Here is a 15,395-nt window from a genome sequence, read left to right on the forward strand (position 1 = left end):
ATCCTGCAATTCTCTTTTAAATGTCTACCACTTTCATTTGAAAGACATGCACAGCGGAAATGTGGTATGGCGTGGATCTCAGACTCTTCTTGCCATGATAATCAGATGTGAACTGCCCAGTGGAACAGAGGCTCAAAGCTAGATTCCTGGCAACCACAGCACTGCCATTTACCAGGAGGGAAAGGGGGAAAATAGCAGGGAGGTCAGTGCAGCTCCTTCACCATGCTGAGCTCCCAGCCTCCCCTTCTCTCAGTAAACAGCAGCACCCCTGGCTGCCAGGAAGCCAGTGTCATTAATCTTCCCCACAGAGTAAATCACTTCAGGTGACCAGAAACCACAACCAACTGCCTTGGAGGTCTGATAGCTGAATCCACTGGAAATAAAGAGGGATTCAGCATAGATAGCTCTAAGGAGGAAGGCAAAAGGCTGTCAAAGTCTGAAGCTAAAACTTTTGGATGAGGAGCAAGTCAACCCACCAATCACCAAAAACTCCCATCGGAAAAATTTAAAGAAATAATTTGGTGTGATTCAACAGTGCATGGCTTCAAGCCTGACTACCATTTCTAATGGCATAAAATACGTTTGGCAAGGATACAAGAAAGTACAGTGGTACCTCGGGTTAAGTACTTAATTCGTTCCGGAGGTCCGTTCTTAACCTGAAGCACCACTTTAGGGGCCTCCTGCTGCTGCCACGCCGCCGGACCCTGATTTCTGTTCTTATCCTGAAGCAAAGTTCTTAACCTGAAGCAGTATTTCTGGGTTAGCGGAGTCTGTAACCTGAAGCATATGTAACCTGAGGTACCACTGTACCTTTTCAGTAGTCATGCCTAGGATTTGAAACTCTCTCCCAAGGAGGCATGTTTAGTGCCTTTCACCCGCATTAAACTCCCACAAGCAAATGGAGGCCTTGTTGTCTGGGCAAGTCTTTAGACCGCCAGAGTGATTTGTTTTTCTGCTTCTGATTTTTGATTGGCTGCTCTTCTTACACACCTGCACTTGCTTTCAATTAGTGTTTTTAATTGTGGTTGTATGTGGCTTTTTGACATTAACTTCTATACTGCATTACGCACCTTGGTTGCTTAATGCAGAAAGGCAAAGTATGAGTGAAATCTAATGTTGTGGAAACCCCCTGGAGTAAATTTTGAAGCGGCTGCAAGGAAAAAGAAGGTGGTGAAGTCCCATCAGTAAAAAAAGGAATATTTTACCTTTTGAAAGAAGGTGGAAAAGTCTTTAGTAACATTCCCTTTGGCTGCTTTATTTTTTAAGGCGATCTCTTCAATGGTATCTTGAAGAAATTTAGCCAGTTCAAGCTTCACTCTAAGCTCTTTCTTCAATCTCTCTTCCTAAGAAGTAAATAACAAATTGGTTTCCATGACAGAAGAAAAGTGGAACACAACTGGAATTTAATGAATCAGAACATCTGTTTTGCCACAAAGTATTAAAATGCTGATTCATATTTTAGTTACCTTCTTAGACTTTGTCTCAAATGTTGAAGGGAGCATATTGGGGAACAGCTTTAAAGCTACGGGAAGCAGGAATTCCATGAAAGGAACAACAAGAAAGACTAGGAAAGGGACCAACCGAAAGAGATCAGCACATATCCGAAGGAACTGTAAGCAACAAATAAGTAAGGAGATTAGTAACCATAAAAACAAGTCAATATGACATAGCATGTCATTCATTGTATGATATTTATTTGTATTCTGCATCATATTCCAACAACTTTTGGTATATAGAAAAACCATCTTAACATCAATTTGTTAGAAGATAATGAACTGAACTGCAAGGTAATATTTTTGCACTCCTTGATTTAACAATGTTACATTCAAATCAGCTTTCATTTTAAACCAGACTCCTTTCTCCTTAATTTACAAATTGAAATGTTTGCTTTTTGCTTATGCTGTTAGGTCTCGTATATATATTTCAACTACAATAGTTGAAGCAGTGGTGTGGTAGTTATTACTGAGTACAACTACTTTATCTATGGCTTTAAGTAAGTAAAATGAAGAAATTTACAATTGTAAAAGTTAGAGAAAGGAGGCAACTAATAAACACATTGAATTTTTAAGCACTGAGCTCTATATAGTCAATCTTTCAGTTTAACACTAGTAAATATTAGCCCTGGACCAGTCTGAGGGCAATAGTGCCTTCTCTGGCTGCCTCCTTCCTCCCTGCTCTGGGCGCTGGCAGCAGAGGGAGCTGCAGGAGTTTCACCCCAGTGCCTCACAGGGCCGGGAGCCAATGCTCCTTGCTTCCATGTACTGGGGGCAGAGAGAGCTCTGGTGGTTTCAGGTTCAATGCTCCTTCCTTTTCAACATCATGATATATCACTATATTGTGATGTTTACCTGGTGACACATCGCAAAATTGAAAAGCTGGTGTCGTCCAGCCCTAGTTATTTTATAGATCAACTCAATAGGGTCCTTAGATTCTTTAAACTCTTGTGGACATAGTGGTTTGGATGCTAGCTTCCCTTCTAGAAATAAAACAGAGCTTGAATCACACAATCAGACTATCCTCTGGCGCTGCCTAAAAATCTATGACTGAGAGATGGGGAGTCCCTGGGAATAGTGCAGAGCTGTATAGCGGTTAGAGTGTTGGCCCATGACCTGGAAGACCAGGGTTCAAATCCCCAGTTGGTCATGAAGCTCACTGGGTGGCCTTGGGCCATTCACTCTCTCTCAGCCTAACCTACCTCACAGGGTTGTTCTGGAGATTAAAAGAGGAGGGAGAGAACCATATACACCACCTTGAACACCTTGGAGAAAAGGGTAGGATATAAACACCATAGATAATAATAAATACAGGTGTTGGAGGGGGCTGTAGATGGAAGGGGAACTTGCTCCTCCTTGCACAAAGAGAAATGCAACTTGGGTTAAAGCCATTATATGAACTGGGTTTTTTTTAAAAAAAATTAAATAGTAGTTTTAAATGTATTTTAGTCTAACCCCAACATCTTTTAAATCACTATATATTTCAGGTGTATGCATAGGTTGTATACATTGAAAGAAAGAAAAATACAAATCGTTCAACTGTTAACTTTAGTTTGCTATTACTGCTAATAAGAGGTAAAGAACAAGAGCGAGTCACTAGAATGGATGCACAAAAAAGCACTGCTACCTGTTAACAGTGCTAAAGAAATAAATGCATAGCAATTTTCTTTACAACAGTAAAAGCAAGAGAACCAGTGTCAAAGATGCAGAACTTGTCAGATGTTGTCAGATTATAGCTTCCATCATCCCTGAACTCTGGCCATGCCAGCTGCGAGCTGAAGTCCAACATCTGGAGAGTCACAGGTTCTCCGTGCCTGATCCATATAAGGGAACACTTGATGACTATTGATCCATATAAGGGAACACTTGATGACATGCACTATTAGAGGTTTCCCTTGCACTGTATGATGTTTAAATACTGAATGATGTGTTGATATGAAAATGTGGAATCTTAAGCCTAAATTTGCGAAATGAGAAGTGATAGTGCCTCAACAACTGTATGCTATGACAAATACCGTATTTTTCGCCCTATAGGATGCACTTTTTCCTCTCCAAAAATGAAGGGGAAATGTCGGTGCACACCGACGCCTCTCGCCCCGCAAACTCGGTGCGCCTTTCCCGCTGTCCTCCGACTTGGTTAGAAGGCTGACGGAGGGCTTCCCCCTCCTCCAGTCCCGCAAGCTCCCAGAGCGATGCCAAAGCTGCACGCAGCTTCGGCATCACTCTGGGTCCCGTTCTCCAGCCCCGCAAGCTCCCAGAGCATCGCTCTGGGTCCCGTTCTGGGGGCTGGGGGAGGGGGAAGCTCGGGCTTCCCCCTGCCCCAGCCCCGCACCTGGGGGGGGAAATAATTTTTTTCCCCTTTATTTGCCCCCCCCCCCAAAATCTAGGTGTGTCCTATGGGCCGGTGGGTCCTATAGGGTGAAAAATACGGTAGTTTCCAGTGTCATGACAACGCTGCAAGCAAAAATTTCTGAAACCAGTGTTCGAAACTCCCATTGTTCTAGGAGCATTTTGCAACAAGGAATTTCTTTAGTGCAAGCAGTTTCTGGGCTCTGGGCGCAGTACTGCGTCTACAATTTCAGATTAAAACTGCAGAGTGGAAGGAAAGGAGGACCCTTTTCTGCTTCCCCCACTTCCAGCCACTCTCTGAAGACTGGAGAAGAGACCCTCTTAAGAATATTAGGGGGGTGGGCAGGGGAAGGACTAGACCATGTGAAAAATGAACATAATATTTTAGCTGTAGTTGATTCATTTTCACCTTTGTATTCTGGTTATAAAAAAGCACGCCCAGACATTCATTGTTACGTCCATAACCTACGTTTAAAGTACCACTTAGCTCCTAGCTTTCATTTCTCAGTTTCTAACACTGTCTGAAACTATTCAATTGTTCAGAACATGAAAATAAAACTACAAAATTATAAATATTTAATCTAGTGAACAATTATTGCAATCGACCCGATTTTTGTTTTTCGATATGTAAAAATGTACAGCAATTTAAGCAGCAATCCTATACCCACTTACCTGGTAGGAAGTCCCATTGAACTGAACAGGGCTCACTTCTGATGCTTTATGTGGAGTAGCATAGCTAAAGAATATACAGATAACTTGCAGTTTACACTGATTTCCCGTGACCATCCCTGAGCCCAGTAAACAGCCCTCTGCCTCTGCCTTGTGGAGGGGCAGTTTGGGAGTTCCTGTCTTTATGTGATTTTGTGTTTACATGTGGACCCCTAGAACTGAACCCCCACGTAAGCTGTGAGTTACCTGTACACCACTGAGTGCAAGTAGCTTAAGGAAACAGGTCACTCAATATTTTTCTACCATGGGGTAGAAAAATTGTGCACACTTTTCTGGGTAAGAATATGCAAGCGATGTTCTGCTCCATTTAAATGCATATGGAAGCTGCTTTGTACAATACACAGAAAAACCAAACGCTTCAACAAATGTTCATGATGTTTTGTACAGCCATTTAAGGGGGGAAATGCATAAGCAGACTCGGTCCAGTATACCTGAAGGAGCGTCTCCACCCCCATTGTTCTGCCTGGACATGAGGTCCAGCGTCGAGGGCATTCTGGCGGTTGAAGTAGCTTCGGGTTGGGCATTTTCGGGTCGCGCTCCGTGGCGACCCGGAAGTAACGGAACGTGTTACTTCCGGGTTTCACCCCTCGCACATGCGCAGACGCTCAAAATGACGTCACACACATGCGCGGAAGCGGTGAATCGCGACCCACGCAGACACGGGTTGCGTTCACATCCAGAGGTACCACTGTATTTTAATATTTTGTTGGAAGCCACCCAGAGTGGCTGGGGTATAAATATTAATAAATATTATTATTATTATTATTAATTATTTCAACCAGTGATATTCAAGATGATGTGCATTTAGTGGTAAAAATGTTTCAATAATATATCGCTAATGTCACTCTGTAGGGACGCGGGTGGCGCTGTGGGTAAAACCTCAGTGCCTAGGGCTTGCCGATCGTATGGTCGGCGGTTCGAATCCCTGCGGTGGGGTGAGCTCCCGTCGTTCGGTCTCAGCTCCTGCCCACCTAGCAGTGCCCACTTAAGTGCAAGTAGATAAATAGGTACCGCTTTATAGCGGGAAGGTAAACGGCGTTTCCGTGTGCTACGCTGGTGCTGGCTCGCCAGAGCAGCTTCGTCACGCTGGCCACGTGACCCGGAAGTGTCTGCGGACAGCGCTAGCTCCCGGCCTCTAGAGTGAGATGAGCGCACAACCCTAGAGTCTGTCAAGACTGGCCCGTACGGGCCGGGGTACCTTTACCTTTAATGTCACTCTGTATAAGCAATAAAGCTGTTAACTCAGCTTTTAAGACATCTAAAATTGAACCACCGAAACAATACAATGGATTCAGTACCTGTCTCCGTTCTCGGCGGGATAAAGTGCTGCCATGAAGAATTCTCCAGAGCATCCTTGCTGCAATTTTTGTATCAATCCACAACAATCGAAAGCCATGATAGTAGTGCTTCAGTTCATCAACAATTCTCTGTCCTATAGATTTTTTAACTATGCCTTCTTCTACTGTTGGGCTATAAATTGGGCCCCCTTCTTCCAGTTTCTTATTTTTATCCTTGAGAGACTTAAGCGACTTTTCTACCACGGAGTCATCATAACGAGGTTGTGAAGAATGCCACTGTCGTACTGGAAGATAACATGGCCCCAAAACACCTCCGTTAGCAGTTGGTGACCACAGGTCAAACGATCTCAAAGCTGTAAAGTGCCTTTGTCCTGATCCTTCAGTCCGATTGTAATCCCCTTTTGCAAAGCAAACGTAAACAGGAGAGGCACTAGCGCAATATTTAAAATGAGCAGTCCTGTAAAAAAAGAAGTGAGTGTTTGTATTTACATGGCACATACAACTTCACAATTCTTTGCATTTACCTCTACCCTATGAGTATACAAGACTAAGATAGTGACATGAAGGACCATCCAAAAAGATTTGTATGAGTGGAGATATAAACCCAACACTCTTTCCACTACACCTTAAAGGCCCTCTGACAAAATCTATTCTGCTAAAAGACTTGCACACCAGATCACAACTATTAAGTTCTTGTTTCATGCCTGACAAGTTTACAGCTTCGTTTAGCAAAGTGTGTTATATTAGAATTTACTCCAAACCTACAGAAAAGTTTGAAGCAAGATGAAATGCCTTTTTCTTAGAATTCAGCAGCTAGAATTCACTCTCTTTGGACTATTACTTACAGCTGGGAATGGGAACCTCTGCCCCATTCTTGGCCTACCAAGGGGCTCAATGGGGCCCATGAGGCCACTTTCCCCAAACTGTACCCGACCTGTAATCAGCTGGTATCACTGGTCTTGGCAACTTAAAAGGAAAGCACAGGGAAATTCCTACCCTATGAAGAGGGAGGTACTGGTGACCACACATTAATAGGCTTGTTTACAAAGGCCAGAAAGTTTGAGGACCAATTCAATATATCCAGTTCAGTTTAAGCACTTATTTTATATACAGGCACACCCTCATTTCATGTGCATTCCACTCACGTGCAACTGCATTTATGTATGCCGCCGCAAAATAACTGATTTGAACCAGGATATGCTGCCAAAAGGCCACAAAAAAGAGTAGAAGAAATGGAGACCAGGGGAAAACAGCTTGAATGGCCGCTCCAAGTGTCTTGCCACCCTCACTCACTCAGGATCTGAGAGTCCAGAGTCCCTCCGCCCTCCATTGCCTAATTTGAGAAGAGCGTTTACCATGGCCTGTTTCCATTCTATACCCACGGCCTTCCTGCAGGGGATTTACTCTAAGACCCCTATTACTCAGCGTCTATGTTCATGCACAATGAATGAAGTAGAGGACTTCATACACTTCTTTTTCTACTGCCCTATTTATGAGCCAATAAGATCTAAGCTCCTTCGCTTGATCCCGTCCACCATCACACCTAAGGAAGACTGTTTGAAATCGCTTCTTGTGGACGCAAATCCCCAAGTTTCACGTGGGGTGGCAATCTTTATAGTGCAGGCCTTGACACTCAGGGCTACTCTGACTGGGTAGTGTGTTCTAGACCTGGACCGGTTTTAATTCTTTCATTACCTTTTTAACCTAATGTGCCGAGCCTATTTTGGGGCCATTATATGCTTTATATTCATCTGCACTCTAGATTCCCGGCGCCGGCAACTAAATCTTTACATTATTGTCTTAGGGTAATTTAAATGTCATAACCCCAGTAATATCGTTTTGAAACTAGATAAGAAACCATGTCCAGCAACTTCCAAGCATAGCTGTCAACTTACAGATTTGAAAATAAGGGACGAGAAGCCTCGAAAATAAGGGATCAGCAGCCAAAATAAGGGAGTTTCCGGGCACAGGTGTGTTCAACTTCTGAGCCCCTCTGAGCCAAAGGCAGAAAGCCCAGCCAGCAGCCAAACGAAGCCTCAAGCTGTGGTTCCCACAGCGCAGCAACCCAGCAAAGGGGATGCAGCAAGGAAAACCACCGTCACCTCTCTGCTGGGAAGCACTGAGCAAAGGCAAGTCCCCAGGCAATGCGGCCGATTTGATCGGCACAAGGCATGCAAGCTCCACCCCCCCAGTCGTTCTTAAACTCCTTATTGGGTGGCGCCTCCCTCCTCCCTGGCAGCAGGGAGGGAGGGAGAGGAGCTGCTTCCTTTGAAACCCAGGAAATTTAAGGGACATCATCAATAAGGGACAGCAGCGGGACAGAGCGCTGGGATAAGGGACTTTCCCGCCAAATAAGGGACGGTTGACAGCTATGCTTCCAAGACTAACAGGGAGAACGCCGAAAGGCCTCGCAGTGGTGCTGGGCCACAGGAGCCACCTACCCCCAATTCAACTTTCCAGTCACCAGAGGCAGGCAGGGCACACGAGTAGAACAGCACATTGCTGCCCAGGGAAGGTGGGTGGAATCTGCAGAGAGCCGCTTCCCAGCCTCTCTCAACACCGCTCTCACCACTTTACGCGATTTCACGTATACAAGTGGAGTCTGGGAACATAACCCACGTGTAAATAGGGGGACGCCTGTAATCATTTCTATTGTGGATGTCTGCATGATTAATTTGTTTCCTCATACGTTATGAGGAAAATAAACTAATCTCTAACTTTTTGAACTATTAGGGAAACTCAGTTACTTTGGATTATTTATGATCAGCATCCGATTGAGGGAAAGTGATCTTCTGAATATGTTTACTTACGTATGATTTATTAGCCGCAGGGATGCGCAGCTAAAACAAGCACGATTTTCCAAATGACCTAGAAGTAAAAAAATAAAATAAAAAAAGAGTCTGTAAACCAGTAGATTGCAATACAATACACTGACCATTTGTAGCGGCACCAACATCAAAATAGCTTTGTTCAGTACTACTATACCACTGCAAACAGAAACACTAATATGTTGTATGCTCAGGACAGGTTACAAGAAGCCTTCAGGAGACTGGGTGATGAGTAAAGAAAGCAGATTATTCAAATAAAACTATATCGTAAGTCTCAAAGCCCAACAATAACAGCAAATGATTCAGTTTGCTTTCATTTAATTTTTAACTTGTACTCTCTCTTTCCTATAACCATTTTCAACAGAACTAAAAACAAGTCGTCAAAATTCAAGAATTCATTTCACATACAAGATTATAAACTAGAATCAACAAGCAGAACAAAATCACCCCATCAATTGCAAATTGTTAAATAAGCTGCACTGTAGTGCCTCTCACTCTCCAAAACATTATACATTTTGTTTCTAGAAGCTATACTTTATGTTGTTCAAATATTAATTGTAAAATTATATATGTGGATAATTATTTAAATACCTGTGGTTAGGCAACTGTATGTATTGTCTTTATATGTAGTTTTAATATATGAATGATACACACTTGTACTGAGATGTGCTCTGCTTTATTTGTATTTAAAAACGGATTTTTAATTATTATTTATTTTGCAATTTGTTTTTTAATGTCAGTCTACAGTTACACCTTGCAATACTTAAGGCATAGTCATTAGTGGATAACAAACCATTCTTAGAAGCACTTAAGGCTACTTAAGAAGCACATACAAGATAAGATTAGCAATGAGATTCTAAGGGGATTTTAGAAAGAAAACAAGTGATTATCTTATTAAAGCTGAAAAAACACACAATAAAACTAATAAGAAAAATATGCAGACCACAACAAAATGTAATCAAACAAAGCCAGTGTATGGCATACAATTGTTAGTATAAGGAAAAGGCAGGAGACAGAAATGCTTCTAAATTAGATCTGGGGATTAGTCACACTAGGAATACTCTGCAACTGCACATGTGCCATGTTTCACCTGAGATTTGGCACCTCACAGAAAGCCTAGAGTAAACAGAAAGGCACGAGAGTGTCTGAAGTTTTCTACTGTTTAAAAATAAATACGTTTGTAGCCTTCATTGTTGCAGATATCTTTAAAGTCTTCAAAAGGATATCGTGTTGAAGTGATAACGTTTCTGTATCATGAATGACTAAATGCATAGCCTAGACACTTTTCCACCTATTATCACCAGACACTAAGTCACATCACAAAGACTAGTTCTATAGGTCTCAGACATTAATTACACCACAATGTACATTCAGAAGTCTGTTCCCAGTAATCTTTGAGATATATTTTATACACCCATCAGTTTAATGGTCCCCAGATCAAAGTTCACTGAACACTTCACCTGAAGGAGTCATTGAATCATATTTTCAAAGGTTTCATAAAGAAGGTGCACTTAGAACAGTGAATAGAGGATTAACTAGTGCCATGCCAGTTCACCAGCTCCATCTTGCACCCTCCAGATGCAATCATTAGGCTGGGGTCCTCTATTCCAATGGCTTCATAATGAAATTAAGTCTTTTAAGCTTCTGAATAATGACTACAGCCCAAGGTGTGCACCTCCTTAAAGAGAACATGCCTCTTATGAGACTCACGACTTACCTAGACTAGCAGCTGCTAGCATGGGGATTGGGAATGAAACAGTGAAACTGCAATTGACTGGTGCTCAAATTCAGAGTGTCAATAACCTTCATAACCTAGAAGCATTCCAAGACTTTGCTTCATGCTATTATTTTACTTATTTGATCCCTACATGGCTATTTTTGGACATCACAGCAACCTGAATTGTACTAGAACACCAGACTCAATATTAACTCCAGGGTGCATCACCATTCCTTCTCACCTGCATAAAGGCACAACAGAAAGCAAACTATCCCACAAGCAAAGACCTGTATAATATGCACTATACCAATAACCTAAGCTGAAGATGGCAACCCACTCCACCAATCACATCAAGAGATATTAATACTGCAATATTGCACAATAATGCATTGCACCTAAAGCCATCTTAATGCGGAGTCAGGTCATAAACCTCTATTGCCCAGTTCCAGGTACCCTGGAGAGCCAGTGCTGGCAGAGTGATTAGTGGCAGACTAGGACCTGCAAGAAACCAGGGTTCAAATCCCCCCCCCCAGCCATGAAGCTCTCTAGGTAAACTTGGGGGTCAGTCTCAACCTAACTCTACCTCACAGGGTGGTGGTGAGGAAGGAAGGAGGTGAATTATTATTATTATTATTATTATTATTATACTCCGCCCATCTGGCTCGGTTTCCCCAACCACTCTGGGTGGCTTCCAACAGAGGACTAAAAACAGATTAAAACTTCAAACATTAAAAACTTCCCTAAACAGGGCTGCCTTCAGATGTCTTCTAAAAGTCAGACAGTTGTTTATTTCCTTGACATCTGATGGGAGAGCATTCCACAGGGCAGGTGCCACTACCGTGAAGGCCCTCTGCCTGGTTTCCTGTGACCTCACTTCTTGCAGTTGAGGGAACCGCCAGAAGGCCCTTGGAGCTGGACCTCAGTGTCCGAGCTGAACAATGGAGGTGGAGACGCTCCTTCAGGTATACAGAGCTGAGGCCGTTTAGGGATTTAAAAGTCAGCACCAACACTTTGAATTGTGCTGGGAAACATACTGGGAGCCAATGCAGGTCTTTAAGGACCGGTGTAATATGGTCTCGGCAGCCACTCCCAGTTACCAGTCTGGCTGCCGCATTCTGGATTAGTTGTAGTATCCAGGTCACCTTCAAAGGTAGCCCCATATAGAGTGCATTGCAGTAGTCCAAGCGGGCGATAACTAGAGCCAGTGTGGTGTAGTGGTTAAGAGCGGTGGACTCGTAATCTGGTGAACTGGGTTTGATTCCCCGCTCCTCCACATGCAGCTGCTGGGTGACCTTGGGCCAGTCACACTTCTCTGAAGTCTCTCAGCCCCACTCACCTCACAGAGTGTTTGTTGTGGGGGAGGAAGGGAAAAGGAGATTGTTAGCCGCTTTGAGACTCCTTAGGGTAGTGATAAAGCGGGATATCAAATCCAAATTCTTCTAGAGCGTGCACCACTCTTGTGAGACAGTCTGCGGGCAGAACCACCCAATTCCGCCTCCAGCTCTTTGGAGAAAAGGGTGGGATATAAAGGCAGTGCAAGGCAATCAGCCACACTCTGGCAGCAGCTCTCTGGAGACTCAGGCACAAGAGACCAGAGTTCAAATCATGCTCAGGGATGAAAGCTCGCTGGGGTGACCTTGGCAGCCTGTCACTGCCTGTCAACTCAACTCTACCTCACAGGGTTGTTCTTGTAGCCAGGATTAAATGAGTAAGAGGGAGCAAACCACGGAAGCTCCTCGGAGAAAACGGTGGGATATAAATCCAAGAAGTAAACAAACACGCTGTGACAGCAGCCTTTCCAAACTATGGGTCTCTGGTGGTTGTTGGACTACGACTCCCATGATTCCTAGCTATCACGGCCGGCGGTGAGGGACGATGGGAGTTGTAGTTCCTCAACATCCGGAAAGGTGGCCGGCGCCGGAGGCTCAGGGCCTTCTCGAAGCCACGCTGAGGGGGTTCCAAGGCTGACTTGTTGCAGCCGCTCCCCCTCACGGAGCCCCCCCCCATACCCCAGGCCCGCCCCACCGGCGCCAGGCCCGGCTGTCCCCACCGCTTTCCTTCTCCCGCTCCCCGGTCCGACGCCGCCCTCACCGGCCTCGGGCTCCCAGCGCAGGCGCCTGGGGACGGAGCAGGCGCCCCGGCCGCAGCGCGCCAGCAGCACGAACGCCATCTCTCCACCCGCAGGACGAGGCTGCCGGTCCGGCCTAGAGAGCCGCGTCCGCTCGCTCGCCTCGCCGGGCCACTTTTCTCCTCAGGAGCCGCCCGCGCGGGGTGGAGAGCGGAGCCAGGTGCATGCTGGGAGAGGGAGGGGAGAAGCGGCGCACGCCGGGAAGCCGAGCCCGGCGGCTCGAAGCGATTCCCGCGGAATCCCGTTGGACGGCCGAGTGGCCAATCGGAGCCGCCGGCTCCTGATACGCTGAACCCGAGGCCGCGCCTGGAGCCTCCGGGGCGGCTCCGGGCGCCATTTTGGTTTTTTTACCTCATCCCTTGAGGGGAAGCGGCGGCTTCCTCACGGGGAGCGGGAAAATTTATAGAGGCGGCTGCAATGGGATGCCTTTCCCCGCCTAAACTTAAGGGCGGCAGGAAACTCCTGGGGGGTGTCATTGCTTTGTTTGTTACTGCGTTAGGTTAGGATTACTGTATTATTATTACATTTGTAGCCTCTTTTTTCTCCGTGTAGCTCATGTGGTGTTTTTTTTCCAAATTTTTTTTATTGGTTTTCACAACATTATAAACAAACACATAGGACAAACAAACATAAATCACAGCCTTATTGAAAATTACACTTATTAACATTGTTAGGTGACTTCCTCGCTTCCCCTTGGTTGAATTTCATTGCATGTCCTTTTAACGGTTTTCCAAATCACAGTTCTTATAAAATTTAACTGAAATATTAACATCCTTAGATCTTCACATTATGAAATTAAACATATTCATTCATCCCTTAACATAAAATCCTAATACATCTGAAGAAGTGTGCATGCACACGAAAGCTCATACCAAGAACTAACTTAGTTGGTCTTTAAGGTGCTACTGGAAGGAATTTTTTTTATTTTGTTTTGACTATAAAATCCTAAGCCAATTAAGTATCTGCAAGCTGTTTTCAGTTAATTTAACTTAACATATTTAACTATGTAATCATTAAATTTAATCCACTCTTCCTGATACTCCTCCTCCTTCTGGTCGCAGACGCCTCTGGTTAGGTCGGCTAGCTCCGAAAAATCCGTCATCTTCATCTGCCATTTTTCTATCGTTGGTAATTCTTGGGTGTAGCCCATGTTTAGCTTCACAACAATGACCCTGTGATACAGGCTAGGCCGAGAGAGGCAGTGGACATCACAGCACGTCACACCCAGCGAGCTTCAAGGGAACATTTGAACCCAGGGCTCTCCTAGGTCCGATTCCAGCATCTGACCTCTACACCCAATGCTATTTTTCTAGAAAAAAAGAGGTGCCTCTTATGATGGGAATGGTGCCCACCTGAGAGGTGCCAAAGTTGAGTTTCAGTTAGTTCTGGCTGGGGGAAATAGCCCTGCATTGAACTACAACTGGCCTAGGACAAAAAAAAACCATGTGGTGCTCCACTTGCCCCCCCCCCCCAGCATGACAAGGAACCATAAGTAAGCAATCCTGGGGTTTCATTAGTTGGCCCGCTACAAATCCACCTAGCAGTTAACCTCATCCAGTTCAGAGCATCTACTTAAATAAAGTAAATTAATCAGGCTGGGCAAACCATAGAACTGTAGAGTTGGAAGGGACCCGGAGAGACAACTAGCCCAACCCCCATGCAGAAATCTCAGCTAAAGCATCCATGACAAAGGGCCAACCAATCTCTGCTTAAAAACCTCCCAAGGAAGTTCACCACCTCCCATGGGAGTTGGTTCCACTGTCAAACAGCTCTTGCTGTCAGTTATTCCTGATGTTTAGTTGGAATCTCATTTCTTGTAGCTTGAAGCCATTGATTTGAGTCCTACCCTCGAGCAGGGGAAAACAAGCTTTTATCTTTAAAAAATTTAAATGGCTGTCATTTCTCCTCCCAACCTCCTCTTTTCCAGGCTTCTTGTTGTTTAGTCATTTAGTCATGTCCGACTCTTCGTGACCCCATGGACCAGAGCACGCCAGGCACTCCTGTCTTCCACTGCCTCCCACAGTTTGGTCAGGCTCATGTTTGTAGCTTCGAGAACACTGTCCAACCATCTCGTCCTCTGTTGTCCCCTTCTCCTTGTGCCCTCCATCTTTCCCAACATCAGGGTCTTTTCCAGGGAGTCTTCTCTTCTCATGAGGTGGCCAAAGTATTGGAGCCTCAACTTCATGATCTGTCCTTCCAGTGAGCACTCAGGGCTGATTTTCTTCAGAATGAAGAGGTTTGATCTTCTTGCAGTCCATGGGACTCTCAAGAGTCTCCTCCAGCGCCATAATTCAAAAGCATAAATTCTTCGGCGATCAGCCTTCTTTATGGTCCAGCTCTCACTTCCATACATCACTACTGGGAAAACCATGGCTTTAACTATACGGACCTTTGTTGGCAAGGTGATGTCTCTGCTTTTTAAGATGCTGTCTAGGTTTGCCATCACCTTTCTCCCAAGGAGCAGGCGTCTTTTAATTTCGTGACTGCTGTCACCATCTGCAGGGATCATGGAGCCCAAAAAAGTAAAATCTCTCACTGCCTCCATTTCTTCCCCTTCTATTTGCCAGGAGGTGATGGGCCCAGTGGCCATGATCTTAGTTTTTTTGATGTTGAGCTTCAGACCATATTTTGCACTCTCCTCTTTCACCCTTATTTTCCAGGCTAAACATACCCTACTCCCTCAACCTTTTCAGGCCCCTGATCATCCTGGTTGCCCTCATTTGCACACATTTCAGCTTGTCAACACCCTTCTTATTGTGGCTTCCAGAACAGTACTCCAGGTGTGGTTTGACCAAGACAGAATAGAGTAGACCTATCACTTACCAGGATCTGGACATTACAGTTGATGCAGTC

General features: G+C 44.8%; 1 protein-coding gene across 4 annotated transcripts in view; it reads right to left on the bottom strand.

The window, feature by feature from the left end:
• The window catches only part of LETM1 (leucine zipper and EF-hand containing transmembrane protein 1), a 33,163-nt gene extending 20,454 nt beyond the window's left edge, over positions 1-12,709 (bottom strand). For 3 of the 4 annotated variants that reach the window (XM_079975180.1, XM_079975178.1, XM_079975177.1), the window contains exons 1-5: positions 12,506-12,709; positions 8,680-8,737; positions 5,870-6,326; positions 1,467-1,610; positions 1,206-1,343 (exon numbers count right to left, since the gene is read on the bottom strand). In XM_079975180.1, the coding sequence (XP_079831306.1) occupies positions 1,206-1,343; positions 1,467-1,610; positions 5,870-6,326; positions 8,680-8,737; positions 12,506-12,584 (876 nt within the window). In that variant the 5' untranslated portion in view covers positions 12,585-12,709. The remainder of the gene's footprint in view (positions 1-1,205; positions 1,344-1,466; positions 1,611-5,869; positions 6,327-8,679; positions 8,738-12,505) is intronic. The other variant, XM_079975179.1, reaches the window with a different exon arrangement.
• Between the last annotated feature and the right edge of the window lie 2,686 nt (positions 12,710-15,395).

This window comes from Podarcis cretensis, assembly GCF_951804945.1.
Source record: "Podarcis cretensis genome assembly, chromosome: 5".
In the NCBI taxonomy this organism is placed as follows: Eukaryota; Metazoa; Chordata; class Lepidosauria; order Squamata; family Lacertidae; genus Podarcis; species Podarcis cretensis.